Source organism: Diadema setosum, chromosome 2 (genome assembly GCF_964275005.1).
Source record: "Diadema setosum chromosome 2, eeDiaSeto1, whole genome shotgun sequence".
Taxonomy (NCBI): domain Eukaryota; kingdom Metazoa; phylum Echinodermata; class Echinoidea; order Diadematoida; family Diadematidae; genus Diadema; species Diadema setosum.
Window position 1 is genome coordinate 5,590,828 of NC_092686.1, and position 24,338 is coordinate 5,615,165.

The 24,338-nt window shown below is 40.2% G+C and overlaps 1 protein-coding gene across 1 annotated transcript in view; it reads left to right on the forward strand.

Annotated features, from left to right (window-relative positions):
• LOC140239202 (E3 ubiquitin-protein ligase ARIH2-like) overlaps nucleotides 1–23,043 on the forward strand; it is a 45,046-nt gene extending 22,003 nt beyond the window's left edge. The window contains exons 11-13 of the mRNA XM_072319087.1: nucleotides 3,331–3,474; nucleotides 4,420–4,572; nucleotides 22,569–23,043. Of these exons, the coding sequence (XP_072175188.1) occupies nucleotides 3,331–3,474; nucleotides 4,420–4,572; nucleotides 22,569–22,640 (369 nt within the window). The 3' untranslated portion in view covers nucleotides 22,641–23,043. The remainder of the gene's footprint in view (nucleotides 1–3,330; nucleotides 3,475–4,419; nucleotides 4,573–22,568) is intronic.
• Nucleotides 23,044–24,338: the final 1,295 nt, after the last annotated feature.

A 24,338-nucleotide genomic window follows, 5' to 3' on the forward strand; every position in this document is an offset into this window, starting at 1 on the left:
GTTTAACCACTTGAAGTGTCACAAAGGTCATTCTGTGCGGCAAACATATGTTAGCATGTCTGTCACGGGTTCGGCGCGTGGCATGTGACGATGACGTGTCGTGACGTGACGTTCAATCTGTCGTTCAGATATGTTCATATTCAAGAACCACTTTGTAATGTGGGAGCCCTCAAATGAAATTAGCAGTTGATCAATGAGAATGAGCATTTTGTATCCCTTGTTGGCGAATCAGGATTTATTGAATTTGTCTGACTCTGACTAATTACATAGGGTTAGCTATGCAGAGCTGCCAAGTCTTTGCGAGAGACTCCCTGAAAAATATTAGGTCTCTTCATGTCCTATTAAGAATCTGAAAGGATTCCTGATTCTATAATAACTTTTGCTATTTGCAAAGCATATAAGACACACATGTCTCTCTAAAAGCTCTTTGACACCTCCCTGATTTTAATGTGTGGATGTTGGCAGCTGTGATAATGGAATATCCTTCTGTACCAGGGTAATTTTTTTTTTTTTTGTTCATCCTGGTAGCAGGCTTCAGGTGACATTTTTTCTGTCCAGGTATGGAAAAAAAGATAGTCATCAGTGATGACTTGTTTCTTGTCATTGGGATGGAATGCTCTCAGTGGTGCTTACAAGGTGCAATGGTGTGAATGGTGCATACTGCGTAGGTTGTACATGTAGTGGATTGAAAGGACATGATATTTAAAGTAAAATGCATGTGCTGCTCAAGATATGATTTCTGTATTTGTTAAGGACTTGAAAAGTCAAGAGGGTTGTTGGTATTTTAAACAGTGCTTTATTTTTTCCATTTTTTGTACCTTTCTGTAGATTTGTTTGTGTTTTCTTTCTTTGCATACTACTTCTCCCTTCACTTCATATGCAGTAAATGAAGAAGTGCAGTAGCTCTTTGGTTGAGGCTGTGTATTGTGGTTCCAAAAGACATGATCAGTATTTGATGAGTGAACAAGCTTTTTTGCTTTTGATAATTGATATTAAGTGTTACTTCAGTTTAAATTATGTCATTATCATAAGAATGTGACCTTTCTAATATTGACTTTCACTAAAAAATTAAGGAGCACCTGTGGTAACTGTGCATTTTACACATAATAAAGATTTTATTCAGAAATTGGAAAAAAAAAGAAGAAAACCTAGGGTAATGTGTAATTATCAAAAGAAAATAGTTCCTGTTTGTTTTGAAATAGACAACAATGTCTTGTGAGAATCTAACATCAGGCTGCAGATGACGTACAACATAGCTGTGATTATGAAATCTTAGTCTATGTAATTCTATTGTGGTCTTGAAACCAAACAGCACGTGTCATGTCGCTTGACAGAAAATTTCATTGACATAGGAATTTGGCAGAAGAAAAAGAATTGAATGTTCTGTTCTGTTCTTTGCGGTGCCGCGATAGCATCACCAAGGGTAATTCCATCTGTCCGTTTTAGGGACTATCCAGGGGTCTCTTTACGACAGCCGGCGATGAGGCAGAGGAATACGGTCTCGGAGCGAACAAGATGCAGGCCCAGATAACGCGGCAGCCGAGACGCGATGCCAAAAACCTCCCCCCAACAAAACAAATGGGAAATAACTTCAGGTCGGAAAGGGGCGCAGGTGTTCAGATCGCGCCGGGGCTATTTTCATCGGCGGGGAGGCTACCGAGGGGATGCGATAAGAAGGAGGAGTGAAAATTTGAATTGGAGATTGCATCCTCTCTGGTCCCAGGAGCAGTCTAAATATAGCGTGCTAGTCTCTTGGTACTGCACTCCTTGGCCGTTCTAGGCTCTTCTTCCACTGTGTATGAAAGTACCTAAGTTTGAGCACCCCCCCCCCCCAAGTGCTCGTGATCACATCAATTTAAAATCAGTACCTTGTATTACTTCCAGGGTAGCAGTTTAAAACGGTGTTGTAAATTGTAGCATATGGATATTAACCAGATATATAACCAGATGGCATCCGAAGTGATTGATCTATTGTATTTCCCCTTAGCACTCTTAATGTGCACCTATGATTGAAGCCTTTCAACCCCATCATTGTCAACACTGAGACATAATGACTTGTTTCAAAGTGCAGTATGTATAAAAGTCAGCATTGTATTATTGGTTTGCTCTTAGTGTGATATATCGGTGACAAATGCACTGTACATGTTCAGAAAATATATGTTTGTTCAATGAATGATACACTTCTGTGGTGAAGTAAAGTGAGATGTTGAAATCTATTTGAACATCTTGCCCATATTTCTGACCAGATGCGTTGGTTACATAATGTATTTCTTTTCTCCTTCTGCAATCAGAGATTATTATGTAGAATTTTCCCATATTATTTACAACTCCAGCTCTGACATGATATTGTATGAAACATTAACCATGTAGTTTGCAGTCAAAGTCAGTGCAAGTATAGAGGTACATCAAATTGTCTATTCATTGACAGCATGTAGACAAATGTCATGATGTGCAAGTCAATTTAGAGTTAATAATGCAGACTCAAAATGTGTCATGCATGGATAATGAAAGTGAAAGAAAGAAGGAAAAGGAGAATAAAAAAAAAAGAAAATAGAGAAATGAAGAAGGAAAAGTAAAAGTTAACAAATCACAATTGTCACATGGCTATCTGTATTGTTGTATTGTTCAAATGTGCTGGGTCCTTCAAAGTGAAATGGTTCATATACACTTCTGACTTTTGCAAATGTTATGTCTCTCACACTTGCTGTACGCACAGCATTTTAGTGTTTCATGTGTTCAAAACGTAATATTACTCGCCTTCCACAGGCTATGACAGACTGAAGCAATGTGATTTTTTCCCCAATATGATAGGGGACTACTAGTCGCAAGCAACAAAGGAAGGATAATGCAGTGTGATACCTTGATTTGACACTTCTTCTCTTTTTTCATCCCTGTCTCTTTTGTCCTGTCTTCTACCCATTTTTCCTTCATCCCTTTCATCCCCTATCCTTCTGCCATTCCCCCCCCCCCCTCCATCTCTTCCCTCTCTGCATCTCCCCTCTCCTATCTTCCTTTCTTGTCATCTCGCTCCTTCCTGCCTTTCTTCTTTCCATCTTCCTCTCTCTATTGTCTCTTCTCTTTCCTTCTTACCTTCCCTCCCTCTGTCCATCCTCTCCCTCTTACACACCTTCCCTCTCTATCCTCTCTTTCCTTCCTTCCTACTTTGCCCTTCCTCTCTCCCTCTTGTTCCTTCTCTATTCTTTCCTCTTCTCCCTCCTTCATACTTTCCCTTCCTCCCCGCCCTCTTCCTTCCTGTTCTCTCTCTCAACTCTTTCCTTCTCACCTTCATCCCTCCATCCCTCCATCCCTCCATCCTCTGTCTCACTGCAGTGGGAGAACCATTCAAAGAGTCTTCGTCTGGAGGCGCAGACCCTGAGGAAGATTAATGAGAGGATAGAGGATAAAGTGATGAACAACATGGGGACATGGATAGACTGGCAATACCTCTTAGATGCTGCTGCACTGCTGGCAAAGGTGAATACACCGATCTCACTAATGTATTCAAATTTATGCATACTGTAGAAAGTGGATATTTTCCCATGATTAATTTTTCGTGCTCTGCCGAGTAAGATAGGTTTTGTATGTTTTTTTCTGCAGAATCAAGAAATTACATAGTGTACATATAACAAGCAAAAAAATATTTACGTGCTTTTAATTTCGCTCTGCTTTCTGGTTGCGCAAAATGTGTGACAATTAATGCACCTTGAAAATTTCCACTTTTACAGTACATGTATATCAAGTCCGCTCCAAGGGACTTCCCCTGCAAAGCTGTAGGTAATGCATGTAGACCGATTCCAAGTATTGAAATATATTCAGTAGGAGTTGGTGAAGTACTGATGAGGTCATTACTAGTTTTTTAGGGAAATGATATACTGCTTCACCTTCCCGTATATTTCTTGTTCTCATCCTGTGCTCATACATTTGCTCATACTAACCCATCAAGTATTCGATCCTTTGGCAACTCTGAATTTTACTGTGTGTCTTATCTTCTGATTAAAATCTGATAGATCTGAACAAAATCAGAAAAAAGTTACTAATTGGAGAGATGAATATCAACTTTAGTCAGACTCTTAACTGTGTTGCAAATATAGGAAATAATTGTGAATTTATAGCAATTTTAGGTTGTCATAATTCTCCATCTTCAGTAAGTTATTATGAATGACCAAAAGAAAAAAAAAATTCGAATGAATCAGGAAATTTTATTCCACCATATGAAATCGCTATGAATTATAAAGATCATCATGGAAAGATGCAGCGCAAAACCACAAGAATGTGATTCCTGGAATTTTATAGGTTTTAAAGCTCTCTTGCTGCCGTTTAACCCCATCTCAATTCACTGTAGCTTTAGTCCACCATATCTCCATCTACCATTGATATGTTTTTCCATATTACTTTTGTGCCTCTTTTCTGCACTTACAGTGCCGCTACACTCTTCAGTACACATACCCCTATGCCTACTTCATGGACAGCGGGCCACGCAAGAAGCTGTTTGAGTACCAGCAGGCTCAGCTGGAGGCGGAGATTGAGGATCTCTCCTGGAAAGTGGAGAGGGCGGAAACGTATGACAGAGGGGTGAGTACACCATCAAGGGATCGGGTGAAAAGGGTAGAGCAAGGGTGGAGCAGGGGTGGAGCAGGTGTAGAGCAGGGGTGGAAGAGAGGTTGAGGAGAGGAGGAGGAGGGGTGAAGGAGTTGGAAGAGGGGTGGAGGAGAGGAAGAGGAGGGTTGAAAGAGGGGTTGAGGAGGGGTAGAGCAGGGGTGGAGGAAGGGTGGAAGGAGGGTGGAGGAGGGGTAGAAGAGAGTCAGAGGAGGGGTGGAGGAAGGGTGGAGGAGGTGGTTAAGGAGAGGGTGTGCATGGGGTGGGGCTTGCACAGATCTGAATTATTTTATGTCACAGGAGAATTTATCCCAGGGAATGAATTTACTGGAATCAAAATTATTGAATACCTGTACAGTAGATATGTAGTCATCTGAAAGAAACAAGAACAAAAGCAAATCCAACAAATTGATATGAAATCATGGTTATTAGATTGTAATTCTATTATGCACCAGGGTTTCCCTTCTGACTGGTCTAGGTAACAATTTCATAATTGTGATGTCTCTGTCATAATGCTACTTACTTCTCTCACCACAAAATAATAGAAAACTGACAATTTTCACAGAATTGCAAGAAATGATGAAGCTTCTTTGCCTTTCATGGAATTATTTAAAGAGCATAGTGTCCTCGTGATGTCGCTAGTAGATAGAAAGGAGAAGGTAATTCCTCTTCAAGGGGTGTATGAATACTCCTCTGAGTTTGGCAGCACTGTAGCTAACATGTGATGCCTATGTGGCGTACCTGGTGGTGCTTATTTTGTAGATTACCCTTGCACTTCACTCTTGCTGTGTAAACCTTGCTTCAAACACGGAAATGACATGACACTAATCCCCTGGGACTCCAATTCCAACAGCGAAAATTGCCAAGATGAAGCTATGACCAGAAAGAAATAATGAAACGGATTTGGCTTATCAATCCCTCTCACTCACTCTTTCTCTCTCATCTCTCGAAGTATAATACACTAAAGCATTTTCCATGCAACTCCTCCGTAAGTTGTGATGTAAGAAGTGGAGATACCATGGCTAGTCATTCCAGAGGAATTTTTGAAACCAACTTTCACTGTCCTAATTATGAAACTCAGATGTTGCATGACATCAAGATAACAATCATGGTTGCGCCTGTTTGTCTTGCCCCCCCCCCCGCCAACTATTATTCTGTATTTTCAAGTGATAATCTAACCACTAGTAGAATGTTACAACCTTTTAACCTTGTGAGTCACCTAGCCAAGCTCCTGTCAATTGATTTTGATCCCCCTTGTTACAGTGTGCAGTAGGAACTAGGTTTATATTGGATGCACGACCTTCATTTCTTAATCATCCTCGTGCCACATTGCTTACCCGTCGTGTCGTTGGGAACCGAAAGGTGAACTCATAGCTCCTGAACTTTTATTCACTGTCATCAACCTCGGATGAATCTTGAATACACACCATGATTCATAGCCCCCTTCCCCCTCCCCCCTCCCCCCCCCCCCCAGCACAGTACAGAAATGAAATTGAAAGGGGAATTTTGGCTATATTTATTTACCCTGACTTGAAATAGAATGAGTCACATGATGCTTAGCACAGGTTGACGTATGGATAGTAATTAATTACCGGTGAACTTTCAGAGCGATCTTTGATGGTGGGGGGGGGGGGGGGGGGGCAAACAAATCAGGATATTTTTCCTGTTTTACAGTGGTACATGGATTACATACAAAATCTGTATAAAGAAATCAAGAGAAAATAAAACAGTGGGTAATCATCTGATGATGCTCACATCTTTTGCACCTGTGTAGTGAGACTGCTTCATGGATATAAGGCATGAATGGGACATACATGACTCTGTTTTAAACAGATATTCCCCACCCTACAGATATTCGCGTGTAAGCAAGATGGCGGCGACTAACGAATTGAGTGGTTCGCGCACTAGCGGGATCTCTCATATATGACGTAATCTCTCACGAAATTACGATATAAAATTTTCTGGGAGTGTGGATGTGTCCAGAGCTGATAGATGACTGTCCTCCTCTGGTGGTAATTGCCATATGTGGCAAACATGTCTCATCGGTCTTGCCTTTCTTTGTGACTGAAGTCAAGGATGCTGCGACCATTTCCAGAGGCTGATGTCCTGCTTTCTCCGTCGTGCGGGGACGGACACTGTAAGGGGTCACTGCAAGCCAAGGTTGATTGATTGACACCTGTCTCTGACCCTTCACTGAGGAGATCTGACCATGAACCTGTCTTTAAAGCAGCTCCCCTATTTACAATACATCACTATCAAAATTTCACCCAAATGAACTCCTCATATATCAAATGTTAAATTTAGAATACATGACAGATTATACAGCTTGAATTCACTGAGCTGAGTGAAAATATTTTCACTCTTACCTTCCGTGTAACACTCAGTTAAGACCAATACCAGAATTGGCATTAAAATCATCTGATCATTGCAATAAATTTAAGGTACTGAATGAGCACCATCTTAGATAATATCACTGACATGTTCACTGTCATCTTTTCAATCATGATCAAACTTTGCTCAAATTTTCTCTGAATTCGTGCTTCTGATTTTCATCTCGTTAGTGATTGCTTATCTCTCCTTGGATGTATTCCCTTGATCAGAATCTGATCGCATTTATTGTTGCAATCATTTAATGCTCTTTTTATCCTATCAATATATATCTAAGTGGCAGGATGCACTTGCAGATGCAGAACAACAAAAACATTAATCTTGACGTTGGGCCCTAATCTTCCCAATACTGATCCAGAAACTTCCTCGGCAATATCAGTCACATGATTTGATGAATGACGCCATTGGAGAGCCTCCCCCCCCCCCCCCCCCCTAATTTAAGCATGTCTATTGGCACTCGAATGCAGCCCTGAACATTGTCAACAGGTAAACGAGAAGGATTGTGGGGGAAATATGTCAGGAAAATGTCGCTCATAATTCATAACCTTCAAAAGTTCAGGGCAGGATGTATGTACTTTACTGTGTGCGGATGACAGCCGTATCTTGGGAAGAAATGTAAGCCTTTTCAAAAGGAAATGAGTGCATTTAACTGAGGGCTTATCTATGAAATGGCTTTGTTTTGACCATTTTGTTCATGTATCACAGATCACACTGTACTTGTGTGAGGTGTCAGCAATAGCTACAATGTATGTAGAAATGTATTTGAAATGCGGTCACTTTATTAAAAAAAAATGTTCTTCCGCTGTAATGGTGTGACAGTCCTGAAAGATGATAAAAATTAATAACATTACATGAAATATTTGTGCATTCCATTGAACATGGTACTTCAAAGGTAATTTGAGTGTTACGGTTGCCAAAATGAGATGTAAAGACTAAACTGTCCACTTTTTAATGACGCGAGGTCCATTTCAAGTCTATCAAGTGTAAGTTGCTGCTCATTTCACTTTTGATTGAAAGTAGAATTAGAAATTAATAAAGGTCTGTGCCTCCGGTGTGCGAACATTGCTTTGGCTGTCTAATTCCGATTTCCTGATGTTTGTCGCAGAGTGCTTTGGCCGTTGCGGAACATGGTTTTGAGAGCAAAACATCTCCCTGCAATAGGGAAGTTGTTAATCTGGAAAGGTTGTGTTACCTGCTGGTCAGAATTAGCGAGTGCTAGTGACGACAGCAGCTCCTGTATTGATATAAGATCTGTGTGGCATATATGTGTATTTACATTGCTTCGGTTTGCAACGAATACTCCAGTATTTCATCAAAGGGGGATGAAGTCTTGTAAATGTTTTAAAGGGCATCTTAGGATAATCTTTTGGATCAACTTTGAAGAGTAATATGTATTGCTGAAAGCATCGTCAATTGCATTGCTGATATCCAATTTGACGTAGTATTTGGATGAGTCGTTTGTTATTGCTTTTTTTGGGGGGGGGGGGATGGGGAAGAGTGCAGGGGGAATAGGTGTGTGCTTGTGATTATTTTAACAGCATCAAGTAAAATGATAAGAAATCAAGAATACCATTCAAAATTTTCTTTTGAGTTTAGGAAGGGGGAAGATGAGGGTTGATAATGTGGGAAGGAGTGTTGTACTTACAACAATGGTTACCTGTCATTGTATTAATTTAAAAGAAATATGAGTAAAGTCCATTGATATGCAAGGCAGCATTGCTACAAGAAACTAAACCCCTTTTGAGATTGGTGTCTCCCGATGGTTCAATTGATTGGACCATAGGGAAGGATCAGTTGAATGGAGTAGCCTAAAGAATTAACACTTTTTGTCCTTTGTGCCAATGAAATTTTTAACTTTTTTTTTTGGGGGGGAGGGGGGCAGGAGGAGGGCAGTGGAGGGGAATATGTGGGAGGGAGTTTCGTTTTGATAGCATAATAAATGCTCCTGCTCCTTGAAATTTTGCATGCAAAATTTCGCATACGGTTGTATTTGTGTATGTTTGTCTGTGTGTCCATGTGAAGTGAAAGCCCAGCTTCATTCATACTGTACATTGAATAATTTCCTCTTTATTCAGTGCCCGATTGTAGATTTAGACTTAAAGTGACATTTAACACTCGATTGTAGATATAGACTTAAAGTGACATTAAACGCCCGATTGTAGATATAGACTTAAAGTGACATTTAACAGGCATTATGGACCGCCTTGGGATCAATGATGTACAAAGTAACAAGGACATCTTGGTTTCCCATCCTGTCCTTATCATTGCCTCCCCATTTGTGTTTTGCGTATTTTTTCCCCGGCCGTCCAAAGTCAGTCCTCTTTTTTTTTTTCTCTCTTTTTTTTTCCTACTCGCTGGCCTGTGATAGCAATCAGTATAAACAAGATCAGCGCGATTGTGAGTCGGCTGACATCTCGGCTGTTGATCGCGGGATGCAGCGGCTCATGGAGAGATCATAGATCAGAATGAGGAGGAGGAGGAGAGAGAGAGAAAAGTCAGAGAAATATATGTCTTTGAAATGTATCCAGTTTCACCTGCTATTTTTCTTCGGAAAACCCCGAGCACCCTTCACTGGGGACTGTGGTGATTCATGCCCACTCCTTCACCGGGACTTACCAAAGCACAGAATTCACCTCCCCCCACCCCTCCCTTCCCGGTGAATGCATAAGGCTGGTTGCTAGGCAACGGGCTGTGTGTTTGGAGCACAACATCGTGAACTAACCGTCATGTGCAGCACCACCCATGTGCTCTGCATAAAATCAAAATGGGATGCCTCTCTCCCTCTCTCTCTCTCTTTCTGTCTCTCTCCTGCTCTCTTTCCCCCTCCTTCTTTTTCTACTCTTCTCCCTCTCTCTCTCTCTCTTTCTGTCTTTCTCTTTGCTCTGTAGCGTGTCACGATGGATAAATCATTAAGTTAATTGAGGCATTACTGTGCCGCCGTTGCCGGGGGTAATCTCCGCTTTTCAAGTCCTCCTTGTAATTTTAGGTCGGACTGCTCAGTGCAGCTTGGATAATTTACCCTCGAATATTTTCATCAAGTGTGCCCGGAGTAATTTTTGATTACGTGAATGATGTATATCTTCCCTTTGTGATTTTTTTCTTTTTGTTTTGTTTTTTCTTTGTCTTGAAAATACTCAAATACAGCAGCAGTATAGACATGGGAGTGGGCTGAAGAAAACCATAGGATACTGCAAATCAGTCATTATGTAATACACTCCGAAGAGTCTTTTGCCTAGTTTTGTTTGGCCCCTTGTTTATCAGAGTAGCATTTTTCTAAAGTCATCACATTTATATCATTCTTGCATTACCCTATTTAGCTCACCTTAGCCAAAGGCTCAAGTGAGCTATTGCGAGCATTTTTCATCGTGTGTCGTCCATTGTGTGTAAACTTTTTGCATTTTCTTCTTGAAAACCCCATGGCAGATTTTTACCAAACTTGACAGGTAGCACCCCTTAGGGGGACGGGATCTCAATTTTGTTCAAATGGGCACCATGCCCCCGCCCTTAGGGGGGGCCACAAACCTCCAAAATTAAAGAATCTTTCGAAATCTTCTTTTCTAGAACCAAAAGTGATAAAGCCAACTTGGGGCCAAAATTTCACATCTTCATGGAGTATTAGAGTGATAAAATACATATTTATATGAATGGGTTCTATGTCCCACTTAGGGATCCTCAGGGGCACAATGCCTGAGTGTGGGGGGGGGGGGAGGAGATAGAATCTCCAAATTAAGGAATCTTACAACTCTTCTTTCAAAGCTATTAAAGTTAGAATCAGGAGTAAGTAGATTAGTGACTGAAGTTTGTCCATGGCAGGTTTAGAGAAAGCTTGCAACAGCAGTTACCATGCTTCTACCTAAATTGGGAAAAATTAAACTGTGGTAAATATGCAGATTTAACATTATTGCACATTATACCCATTATGAAGGGTGTGTAATGCTCCACCCTGAGACCTTATACAGTCAGTATGGTACACGAAGAGGGCTAGGCAAGGTGGTCCGTAGTTGAGAACATAGGTGTTAGGGTCGTCTCAGCAACCATCGTCAATCCTAGGCCAGTATTTTTCCTCAGCCAACGATCCAATTAAGATAATGCATAATTTGTTGCACCTGATATCGGCACATTCCACCAGCTTTTGTATTTTCCAGGATTCCGCTGATTATACAGGAATCGCCTCCTTCATATGTTGACCCATGTGCGTGGGGCAGGTAGAGATAAATTGTGGTTTTGTGAATCACTGCATGGCTTTTGGCTGAATCTCCTTGGCATGATTGATCAAATCTCGTGATAAAAGGAATGTCCTGAAAGGGGGACCCCATACCCCTTCTTCACCGTGATCTTACAAATTCCCACGTAGGCAAATATGATATTGTGCTTTGAGAAACATAAAGAGGACTCTTCCCGGCGTTGAGAAACATTTGAGCTGATGCGGCGAGAATGGTGAGGAAGGAGTTTAATCGAGATCGCTGTTCCCTGATCAACCGATTCTGTCGCGATGTAGCAGAGAGGACAACCTCACCCCGCCCTTGGTATCCATCCCCCTCGGCCTAAACTTCCTTTGTGGTTGCTCCGAGCATTTGTGGTGTACACCTGTCAACTTCACGCGATGTCGACCTCATAATCCAGAGATTAGGTCAGTTTGGAGCCTGTCTACAGATAATTATCATCTTGGTTTTGCTTTTTGGAACCGATTAAATGCGGGGGGCCTGAATCTCAAAGGTACATAATTTCATCTATTGTATTTCAAGGAGATATCAGCAGCAGATGACAGTCAAGTCATTTTTTTTTTTAAGGGGGGGGGGGCACTCAAAAAAGAATGCACTAGCAAATTCAGTAGCAACTAAAAGAGAAAAACATGCATTAGCTCTTTACAAACAGGTGCTGGATAGAAATTAAACCAGAGTTACCTGTGGCCTATCCCAGGGAGCTAATGTACAGTGTAGTTAGAGCAGTACGTTAAGAGTGTCCAAGGTTAAAGCTGATGCCTTGATAAGAAGCATGGCGACAAGTAGTCTCAGAGACCAACTCTTATCTGGATTTCATATTCCCAAACTTCCCCCCTGAGGTTGAGGCACGTTAATTGCACCCGTCATGGGCATACTGGTATTAACCCTGAATAACTTCCAAATTTAATTGATCTAGATATCTGGCTTGGGTGGTTTTTTTTTTTTCTTTTTCTCTACATTTTCTTTTTTTTTCCTACGATTTTTTTTCTTCAGCTTTGGTGCATCATAGGTAGGAATTAATCTGTTTGTCCAAGTTATGGTATCCGCTCAGTGTCGATTAGAGATTGATTATTACAGGATGCTGTCCTGTTTACTGTAGAGACCAATAGACCAGAAGTACATGTAGGTTGGGGTATGTCAGGAGTCCTAATAGCTATGGCGTATGAGGGTGGGGATGGCTACCCAGGACCCTGTAAGGATCTACGGGTGGCTCTACAGACATGAATATGAAAATTTGAGTTTTATAATGGATCATGATATACATTTTAAGCAATATGGTTGTAATGTTTGTTTTTCGAACAATATTAAATTATTTTATTATTCATTTATTCTTCATATATTATTCATTTTTCATTTATTTCTTCATCACATGTTATGCGGAGTTTTCTTTCAGAAATTTTTGTTCTCTGTGTTTTGGTTTATTCTGGTATTTTTATGTCATCTTTTTGTATGTCGCTCTTTCATCCAGTTCATGAAATTCATATATAGTTGATGAAAAGTGACATACACTGTAATGAAATTGGTTAGAATGTTTCTGTTATGGCAGGCATTTATTTTTTTCTTGTGAACATCTTCATGATGGCTGAGAATATCTGTTGACTTTCATAGAAATGAAAGTGAACACTTTTAATATACTAGTTACATTCAGGCAATGATTCTTAACCTCGAAGAGGATCTGACTTCAGGGATAACCTCTATGGGGCACCACGTGTTGCACAATGTCAGTCTATTTGTTACGAAATCAGTCATTTCGTCACAAAATCGGTCATTTTGTGATGAAATGGCTGATGTTTCATTTCCTGAAACAGAGAGACAAGCTATTATATTAACCTGCTCTTCTTAAATGAAATTCACTTGCTGGAATCCAGTTCGCATATGTGCCTTCTTGCTCTGTCGACCAAGCCTCGGACAAGCTTTCAGGTTGTCAAGAACAACCTCTGTTAAAAAGGTATGCATACAATTTGAATATGTTACGAAAACAGCCTATTGGAGGGAACTAGTGATTACAATGGTTTGTTACCTGGCTGTAGGAAAAAAAAATTCATGGATCACGATACATTGCAGAAATGGCCTGTTGTTTGATTCGGCAGGGTAAACATTTGAAAAGATGACGATTTGAATCAGAAGGTTGTTTAACTCTTAAGTTACCAGCACCAACAGGTACCATGTACTTGCATGCATTCAAAGTCAGTAGCACTTTGATATGATGGGGCCAAGAGGGTTAGTGCAGCTGATAGTCTATGATGGCAGACCCTATTTCGTCGTCGATGAGTGAGATTTTCACTGGTACTGTCAAAGCATGCATGAGTACAGGATAACGTTGGCGTGCGCTTATTTTCTGCATTGTGTGGGCATTTGATGCAAATCTAATATTCCGCCGAAAACAGATGCTGGCCCGATAAGGTCCGATAAAGATCGCTTCTTGCGGGATTCTAGGATGTGTGGCCCATTTGGCATCGTGTTGTGAAGAGGTTGTTTGTAACCGCATGTCCGCGTGTTCACAGTCACGATTTTTGAAATTTTTGTATTACAAACGAAGGAAGGTTAACAAACTATATGTTTTGAACTTGTTAAAGGTGATAAGTCCAAAATGCACCCATTGTGGATATCATCCTCAAACAGTTGAACATCTTGAAGATGTCTTGTGGCTGTGGTGATGGCAGACTGCATGATAAATTCAGTCTTTCTGTAGGAAACGATTATTCTAAAAGACAAAGCTGTGGACGGAATAGATTATAATCTTCTGCAAGTACCTGTGTATTTAATCTTGTATAGGAAAACTTTTGAACTGTTGTATAGGATTAGGTTCAGACCTAGCTGTGTCTATTGGCACTTTAATCCTGCACTTTTGATAGCCGGTTTCCCCCTTCTGCTTTTCAACATTGCTCTTAAAATAAATGGTCCGGTCTCATGAAAACCACATATCCACCAGGGGGAATTTGCAACTTGTGTTTTTTTAAAGAATTTTTCATGATTTCAGGAGATTGCAAATTTCTTGCGAGAGTGACTGTTAAGGAAGGGAGTCCCCCCAGCAGCTTGACCTGGGCTTTGCAGTAAAATGACTTGGCAAGGAAATCACTGATTTTTAGCAGCAGGATCCCGAAACTCACGTACCTTGGAGAGGGAGAAAGGGGGTGGGGGATGGGGCAGGGAGCAGAGGATGAGTCAAATTCAGACAACATTCTTAAAATGTAACGACTGGTGGTGCTTCAATATATTAAGTGGATTCACGCCTCCGCCCCGACCCCCTCTTCCTCCTCATTAAAGCCGTGAGAAACTGTATCGAGGCGGTGAAGTGAAGAAGAAGTTCCCATGCACGGTCTTCCAGAGTGCCAGAGACTGGTGAGGGTGCGTCTTACGTGATATCTCATCAAAATTGTTCAGGGTCTCACATGGGGAATTAACTGCTGCAAGCCAAAACTGTGATACTTATAAACCCGTTGAGGATGGACCAATTTTGCTACAACATGCATTTCTCATAGACACCTGCCCAAGTATTCTCGAGACTAGTCATCAACAGGTTGATATTCTATACACACCCTGCAAGCGCAGGCAATTTGAAGCTCTCTGTGATGCGAGTATTAGTAGCGACTAAGTTGCGTTACTGTCAGTTGAGGGTCCATAGGTGTTGTTACTCTTCATTCTAAATAGATAACAAATTTGGAAAGAAAATGGATTCAAGGTAATGAATACTGAAATACACACACATACACACAAACACCTGCATCCCATACATAGACAGACACCCACACACTCCCACTCATAAGGGTAGCCTGGATATTAGTGAGTGCAATGGAGAGAGGCTGTTATAGGTGGTCCAGGGGCTCATGAGACAAAGGTTCAACGAGAAATATCTCCCCATTTTTAAAAAAAATTTTTAGTTACTTAAAGACATAGTGGAAGAGCAGATATGTAAAAGAAAGAGTAAGGAAACGAAACAAAGAAAAGAAGCTATGGCTAGCTGTCTGTCAGTGTACTATCCAATATTCCATTGTTTAGCTCATTCATGCTAATCATCAGGGTCATGTTGCTGATGTCTGTGCATGGTGCACTGTATGTCCACACAATGACCAGTTATATTCAACTGAATGACCAATATTATTCTACCCTGATATATGCCTTCAGACATTAGCCATATCTTGCCAAACTTTAACAGCTAGATGAACATTTGGCCATTGTTCCCAATCTTAGCAATGCCGTACAGTCCAACAGAAGGTAATTCAATAGGGATTTAAAGGGGATGGCTAGTAACTGATCAGTGGGAAGCAGTGGGAATGCTGGGGATGATTGTTCCAATCCTTGTGGGATTCATTTAAGAGTACATTATATATCTATTGTTGTGTGAAAATTATTTGCTTCAGAATGGTCTCATGAACAAGTAATGTGCAGTTTAATGTTTCCAGGTTAGCGTGCCTGGTCAGTGACGGGGCATTAATCTGCACATTACTTGAATATGAGACCATTCTGAAGCAAATAATTTTCACACAACAGTAGATATACAATGTACTCTTAAATGAATCCCACAAGGATTGGAACAATCATCCCTCAGCATTCCCACTGATCGGTTACTAGCCATCCCCTTTAAGTATAGGGGAATTAAGTAATATCTACACTTTGGCATTTTATCTCTAGACATCCATGCCATTTGGGGGAATAAAGGTGCTCTAGCAGATGCACTAATTTGCAAATAAAACACAGGAGTATCAGTTGAATAAAGAGCATAGAGACATGCCATTACCTAATGCTGTAACTCTGGAAGCTCTTTTAAAATGTTCAAAGAACCTCAAATTTAGCTGACTACTGTACACCATATATTTTGTGGGGTTTTCGTTTTGGTGAATTAGGCAAGTCGGGTGCTATTTGTGAATTCATTAACTCTGATCCCGACATGAATGCAAAGCACATGCATAGTACATGTATGTGTATGCAATCCACAGTATATGAGCAAAGTACGTGATACTACTGTACCCCACAATCGCGGATTTAACTTCTCGCAAAATTGTTAGGAAGTCCCGATTCATTAAAAAATTGGACTTGCTATTATATGGCTTATACAGTATCTGACTTTAAAATGATCGTAACGTCATGATTATTATTGTTTTCCTGTGCTGTTCTGTTTTATTCTATTGCACTTACGCCAAGTTGCTTCTGTGTAAAGGGCACTTGTCCTTTCGGTGACATCACATACCAGTCAGCATGAATTAACATGTAATCTGCACAGATTTATGTGACATCGATGCCAGGGACTAGTATCAATGTCACATGATTCAAGCTTTGTGCCTGGAAATATGACATCATCATTTCACATTGCACAACAATACAGAAACTAACATCCTCATACAGCAGTTGTATTTGGATGAAAATTTTTAATCCCCCCCCCCCACACACACACACACTCACTCACACACCAAAACAACAGAAGAAAAAAAAAGAAAAGCTGGCTAGAGGGCTTATACTTTGGGAAAATTAAGAAACCATGGCCTGTATGTAGTTGGCAAATTTCTGTGTCCAGGATGACATGACATGAAATATCAGTTAATTCTGTGATTAAAAGTGCTTGGTGGCTGGTGGCTAAGAACGATTTATTTCTGGCTTATCCACAGTAAGTTTTTGTTTGTTTGTTTGTGTTTTTTAAAGCATATCCAAGGTGATCGACATGTTTGATATTTTGCTTTGTAATGGCTGAGCAAAAAACTGCCAATTTTGTATCCTTTTTTATTTTTTTAAGGTTCTGTCTCATCCTATCACCTTCAAAACCACCTGTTGCACTCTTGCCCCCCCCCCCCCATCATCCCCCCTCCTCCTCCTCCTCCTCTCACCATACCCTGCTTCCATCATATCACCCATCCAGCAATGAGCAGGAAATTTGAAGGGGCTGCCTCCTGCTAGATTGTCTGCTGGCCGCATGTCTTCAGGACTTCTCTCTCCTGATGCCTGATCAAAATCTTGTCAGCTTCAACCAGATCAGTCTCATTTTTTCCACTATGCAAAGTCATCTCTTACTGTGAAAGCTAACTGTGATGGAATGCTCGCTGAAATCAGATAGTTTGCCCGAAAAATTGTGTTTCTCTTTCAAGTAAAAGATTCTCTTCTTTCCACTTTTTTGTTTGTTTATTTGTTTGTTGTTATTTTCTTATTTCTATTTTATTTTTTGCTGTAGTGTTGATGTAGTAACAAAATAGTCTCAAGTGTGCTAAAAGATAAGGATTTGGTGTTAAGAGCATATTGAATACTATAGGCCTATATGGGGTATATTACAGGGTCTTGAGAATGTGTGAAGATTTGTATTTGCCTCTCATATTACAAATGCACTGTAGGTTAATTGCCTCCGTAATTGGAAAATACTAACATTTCTTCTAAATAGAGATGATGGGTATTCTTATTTCTGCCACGGTAGTTGAAAGATGTCACATTTCTAAACTCTGCATCATATTACAGCAGAATATAATTCAATATGTCTTTGAGGGATGTAATCAGGTGGTTTCTATTTTACCCCAGACCCTTTGACCCCCCCCCCCCCTTCACACACACACACAAAGTTAGGAACTTTGAAGACTGTTTATTACTTTCAGCAATGCATTAAAGGGACTGTACAGTTCTGGTTGAGGTGAGGATTTAGCTTTTAACATTTTGCGAGATATTCAGAAACCACTCTGAGATGTCAAAGAGCATGCAATTCTAAGCAGGGGTCGCACTTAACTTTTTTTTTAACTAGCCAGGCGGGCTACTTAGAATCAAAAATTTATTTGATGAAAATCGGTTTTGAAATGGCTGATTTTGTATATCCAAAAACATGGGGAAACAAAGAGATCCTAATAAAAGGCGTGGCCTGTCGCCTTTTATTATTATCACTTTTTTGGATATCTCAAACAGTTGAAAACCAATTTTCATCAACTAAACGTTGAATCCTTCTTAAAATTACATACTCTTTCATATTTCCTAAGAGGTTTCTCCTTATCTCACTTAGGAATGTTATAAACCTGAACCCCCACCTCAACCAGTACTGTACAGTCCCTTTAAATTCAGTGAGACAGACAAAAGAGGAAATGACAACTGTTGATTTTATGAATCCAAAAGAGCTTTACGGGATGAGTGTGAAACTTTATCGAGTAAGCATGTTTTTTTAAAGGAAAGAAACCATAAGCCCTTTCTAATTTTAGAAGTAATGACCATTCTTTACCAAACATGGAGGGTTCTTAAATGGAAATTGATTAATTGTCACCAGAGGTGATGATGACTCATGAGGTAACAATGACATGATGCAATTTTTGTGTTACGGCAACATGCAAGGAATTCTAAATTTACAATCCCTTTTGTCTCAAAACCTGTCTGAAATGCCTGAAAATACTTAAAGAAAATATAAGTCAGAATTTTCAGGAATAGCTTGAAATCCTTCTTTGTACGAAGATGGTTAAGACTTGACTTGACATGGGGCTTTTTCTTAAAATCAAATGCTCTTCTTGAGCCAAAATATAGCTGAATTTAAAGGATGCAAGGATGAATTAAAGATGCAGCTGTCTTTACAGTTGGCAAGAGTCAGTGAGAAAGGGGGTGGACAAGCAGAGATTGATGAAAAAAAAAAAAAATCCAGGGCCTTTTTATAGCAGGATGATTCAATTGTCAAAAAGTTGTCGTCTTTTTACGAGACAGCTTAATCATTCATGTGTGAGTATTAGAAGTGAGTGTGAGGAGGGGTCATCCGACAATTTATAAGAACCTGCCATGTGGGGTGGAAGGGGAGGGATGTTATAAAAGGATCATATTCATAGAGAGATGTGTCATAGTATGAATTTGAGATTCTTTCAAGAATCTGTTCATGTTGCTGCTCGTCATATTATTTTTTTTTTCTGTCCTTTTGTGATACTTTTTCAGTGGACCACACAGATGCGAGGAAATCAATGGTTATGGGATAAAGGTGCTCTTGAGGCCATAGACTCCTAGTACAGGCTGTAACCTGTTTTATTTCTTTCTTTTTGTATTTCACTGATAACACCATTGTGCTTGATGTTCAGTTTGGGAGAAATTTTGAAGTATTTGTGTACAAAAGCACAAAGTTATTTACAATATTGCCCTCCTTTGCCACGGACACAGGAAGCTGTTTCTTCAATTTGCTAGTTTTAGCAATGTGTTCAAATTAATCCATGGCTTTTTAGCCCTTAAGGTGGTATTTCATAATTAACTTTTTCCTACCAAAATGCACAACAACACTGGATAACTAGTTTGGATGCATTTGTTGTTGCTATTTTGGGTCGTCCTGTTGTCCATGTTCAGACAAAGATCATAACAAAGTGATTGAGGTAATATGTGGTGAATTATGGTGATACGTACACTAGGTGTTTTATTTCAAGGTTTCACTCAAATGCTCCACAAGTGCCCTCTTGGTCACGAGTCACAGTGTACACCTGTAGCTCCTTCCAAGGGGGGTTAATATGCTCTGCATATCCAGCCAATGCAGACTGGGCAGTGACTTGACTTTGCATGGCTGCCTTGTTGCCATGGAGATAGCTCATGGCCACCCTCCGGCTCTCTGCAGACTTTTCCGGTGAAGGTTCCCCCCCCCCCCCCTCCTCTATCCCCTTTAAAAGTAGCTCCAGACCCTTTAAATACCCTACACACACCTACATGTGTAGTTGGCATGTAATCCTTTCTTCCTTCTAGCTCCCTGTCTCATTTTCTCTCCCCCCCCCCCTTGCTGATGTCTTTCTGTATCTTTCATTATCTTGGGAGAAATCCAGCCATATCAGCAGCCCACATGCCAGTTAAATATAGATGAAAGATTCTATGGCTTCCTCAGGCTCATCGTGAACTTGTTCAAGGACTACACATCTATAGTTTCCCTTGTATTATACATTTTTAATTCCATAGATGTGGTGAGAATCTAGTGATGATGATTTAAATAGATTTGTGAGAATTGTAACTTGAATCGTGGGTTCATGTGAGCCCCTGCGCGCCTGTGGACACTTTTTTGGACAGTTCCTGGACACGATACAAAATTTTCATCTTATCTTCATCAACCAGATCCATATGAGTCATCCATCGACACCTACTGATGTATTCAGATCTTGAAGTGTACAAATTTGACGGAAATGGACTAATTTCAGAAGTCTTGATTTAATGTTGCATGTACATAGAGTGGCTTGAATCAACAGCTTAATTGATGCCATACATGTAAACAATATTCAGCAGTGTGAGTCGTGATTCGTAGTGAACAGGGCACCTCTATATATGCATACTGTTTAAAGGGTCATCTTAAGTTGGAAGACAAAACATTTTCAGCGTCAGATGGTGTACAGATATACTGTGCACAGTTTACATGCAATGCACTTCCAGTACTTAAATAGATACAATGTATCTTGCCCGTTGTGAGTAGCTTGTTGATGTTAATGTGTTTTTTTGTAGGTCCGTACAAAGATTTTTTTTTTTTCCTTGTGCAATTTGACTTTTCATAGCAAAATCTTTAATAAGGGTTTAGGTTTGGTTTGATGTAAGGATTAGGATTACAGTTAGGGTTACATTTGTGGGTGAAATTTATGTTTGGCTTAGTGTGCAGATATTTCATGGGAGCAAATGTTGGAGGAACAAATGTCATGAAACCAATTTCACCACACAGGCTCATTGATTGCATAAATGCAACATCCTGTGATAGTACTGTGGAGATACCCGAATGACCCACAGACACTGAATATTGCATACCCATTGCAATGTGCAGAGGCCGAGGTCCTTTAGCAACATCTAGCCCGTGACCAAGGCATCGGCATCAGTGAAGGCTAGCAATCGGTGCTCTACTTTTGTAAGACTTTTGATTTACAAAAGAGAGGAGACCGGTTGCCATGGATATGAGATCAGCACGCAGTGTTGCGTACGTCAAAAAATAGAAAATGAAAAATGAAAAGACCGACATGGTCTGCTTCTTTCAGCGAAGGACACGGCGGCCTTTTATCTCCCCCTTCTCTTCCTAATTTTATAGTTTTATTATTAAAGAACGACACTCTCGGCTCCAGTCCCTTCCTGCTTCACCCGCTTATCGCTGCAAGATAGAAGGCTAAAGCGGCCTGTTCTCAATTACCACGTGCTACCCAACAAGGCTGATCTGGACCTCAGATTGTGTAGGGGACAATCGCCATCTGGAATTAGTTAAGGGAAAACTGGTGCCATTCGATTGGGAAACCACCACCACAACAACAACAACAAAATAAAGAAGCAGAATGAGTGAGAGAAGAAAAAAATGATGCAGAGAGAGAAAGGGGGAGAGATGGAGACCAAAGAGGAAATATACTAGGCAGGCATCAGAAACGGTCATGGGACACTGTACTTTCTACAATCTTTTTCCTTAATGAATTCCTTCCTGGGAAGAACTTCGTTTTTCGTTTTTCATCAAAAAAAAAAAAAAAAAAAAAAAAAAAAAAAAACGAGAGTCATGGATGGGAACTGATCTCCAACGATGTGATATTTTCCTCTCCTCTGTACTTTTTGACCCTTCGTTACATTTGACATTTGATATCATAAGGAGTTAAGAATGATGACCGTTCATATATCAGTCTCCCCCTAAAATGTGGGGGAAAAAAGGAGATTTGATTGGAAGTATCATTGGACTTGTGAAGAGATAATTTGTCAGAATAGATATTGAACTGGAACTTACAGTGTACTTTTAGCATTGAAACAAGTGTAATCAGTAACTGTATAAGCCATGTATTTCGCAAGGTTTTAACTTTCATGAATTGCTCAAATTGGGTGCTTTTTGTGAATTTAACAACACAAGAAAACATATCCGATATGAGTGCGATTTGCATGCATATTCTTCATTCATTGTTGTAATCCTTGATGGCAAATTTAACCACTCGCAAAATATTGTTGAGAAGTCCTGATTAGCGAAAGATTAGACTCACTAGATGTATGGCGTATACAGTATTTGACCAGAACAATGCCCCAGAGAAATCATGTTAGTTTTCAAATAATGGCTTTGCCCTCCTAGGAAAGCAGTTTATCAATTCTTACTTGACAATGGATAGACTATACTTGTCACAGGTGAGAAAACTACATACAGGCAATCCCTGCTATAACCAAGTCCTCAGTCAGGCCTGGCAGTTTTCTTTTGTAATATCAAAATGTTGTTATAATTGAAGGGAATTTTGAACCATAGACTTCAATGTTGATCATTTTGGAACCTTAGATTTTACTTTGTTGTGAGGAAATTTCTTCTTGATCCTGTTTATAGTAACAGGATCGTCCTGTACATGTTTAGAAATTTCTATGCCTTGCTTGTAAAAGTAAACGCAAAGCTCTCTAGAACATACAACTGTACCAAACAATGCTATTTTGTATTCCTAAGAATATTTTTCTCTCTTTCCGTGTGACCTGCAGGATCTGGAGAATCAGATGGATGTTGGAGAAAAGAGACGCCAGACTCTCCTGAAGGACTTCCATACTCTGTGAATGGGACGGGAAGACAGCGTCGCAAGAAGTCGGTTGCCACGACGATCCGCGTGCCGGAGGGGGGTCTCTCAACACTGGACGTGGAGCGTGAAAAGTCCATGGAATGATTTGAAAGCCACGATCAGATGTTGATCATCTGACTCCTTTACATCCCCTGATTTCTCGTATGACAAACAAGAAGAGCTTTCTCGTAACTTTGATGCTTGGTAAAACGATGCAGAAAAGTATCTGTTTGATAATTTTTTTTTCCATGGTTCTGTTTGATAGATGAAATCTGAAAACTTCAGTTTTGCTGACATGATTCATCCATGTTTGATGAGAAATATTTATCATTTTTTACATGTGTGTCTTTGTTTTGGTGCTACATGTACAAGGGAATACATACTTTAGTGCCGGTGAGGTGACCCCATACCATGTATTCCTCTCTCTCAACTTGTGATTAAAACAGAAACCTTACGTACTGTTTCCTCCAACCTTAAGAAATGTGTGAATTGTTGAGGCTTGAATGCAGGGAGAGCAATATTTTCATCTGACATACAGGACGCTGAGGAATGTATTGACCATGTGACTACCTATCCCCTGAGACAGTAAACTCTAGGCTTGATCATATTGCAGGCAGGGTGTGTTCACACCGAGACTTTGAGGCTTATGAGAAAAGCTTGTGTCTCTGTTATTCATATGTAAACGCAGCGGGATACAGACACATAGTCCTGTTTTCGGGATGCTGTAACATATACATAGATATTGTTACCTATCCACCATTCTGATGTTGTAGGAACATACCTAATTTTCAGGAAAGAAGGAGCTTCATTTCACTTTTTTGTCCTGTATTTGTGAACATTTGCTCGAAGTGGTTCAACTTTCCTATTTTTGCAAAATGTAGCTCTAAGATATCATCATTTTTGAGTTTCAGGTTACAGGCATCTAGCATGGTAGGTGTAAAAGCGGGATATATTTAATTCAGTTTTCTTGAACACGTTGTAAGGTATAGTGTAAACATGGATGATACTGTAGTCGACCTTGGATTGCCCTTAATTGGACATGCTTGAATGAAATATATCATTCCTGATTGAAAAAAAAAAACACCCTACAGTTTGTGAACATGATGAGCCAAAGAGCTTGCTACATCCGCCAAAGGAGAAGGTTATGTTTTCATCGGCGTTGGTTTGTTTGTATGTCTGTGTGCAAAATAACTCAAAAGAGTTGTGAATGCATTTGTACGAAACTTACAGGTAGGGTTGAGAATGACACAACGAACAGATAATTAAATTTTGGTAATGATCCAGGAATTTTTATGGATTTTGTAAAGGATTTTCAATATTTTGGCAGGAAGGTTCAATGAACTTGGGAGTTCAAGCTGCGCATTTTTTGAGGTTTACATAAGCGGTGCACTAAAGTGCATGCTCTAGTTTCTGCTAGGGCACGGTGTGATTTTCAGCATGCATCCGTATGGGTGGAAATCACTGATCTCTATGGAAGAACAAGATCAGTGGTGGAAATGAGCTGCTTGGCGGAGTTCTGTGCTCTCAAAGTGCTTCTCTAGTTTGTTAATGCATAGGAAGTCACACAGAATCACACACTTACACATGCACAATAATATACACAGTTTTACTTTACTGTTATGATATGACTCTTCCAGAGCTGTGCAGGGGCCTCCTGTAGATGCAATTGTACATGCCTCCTTGTTCATCTCACTTT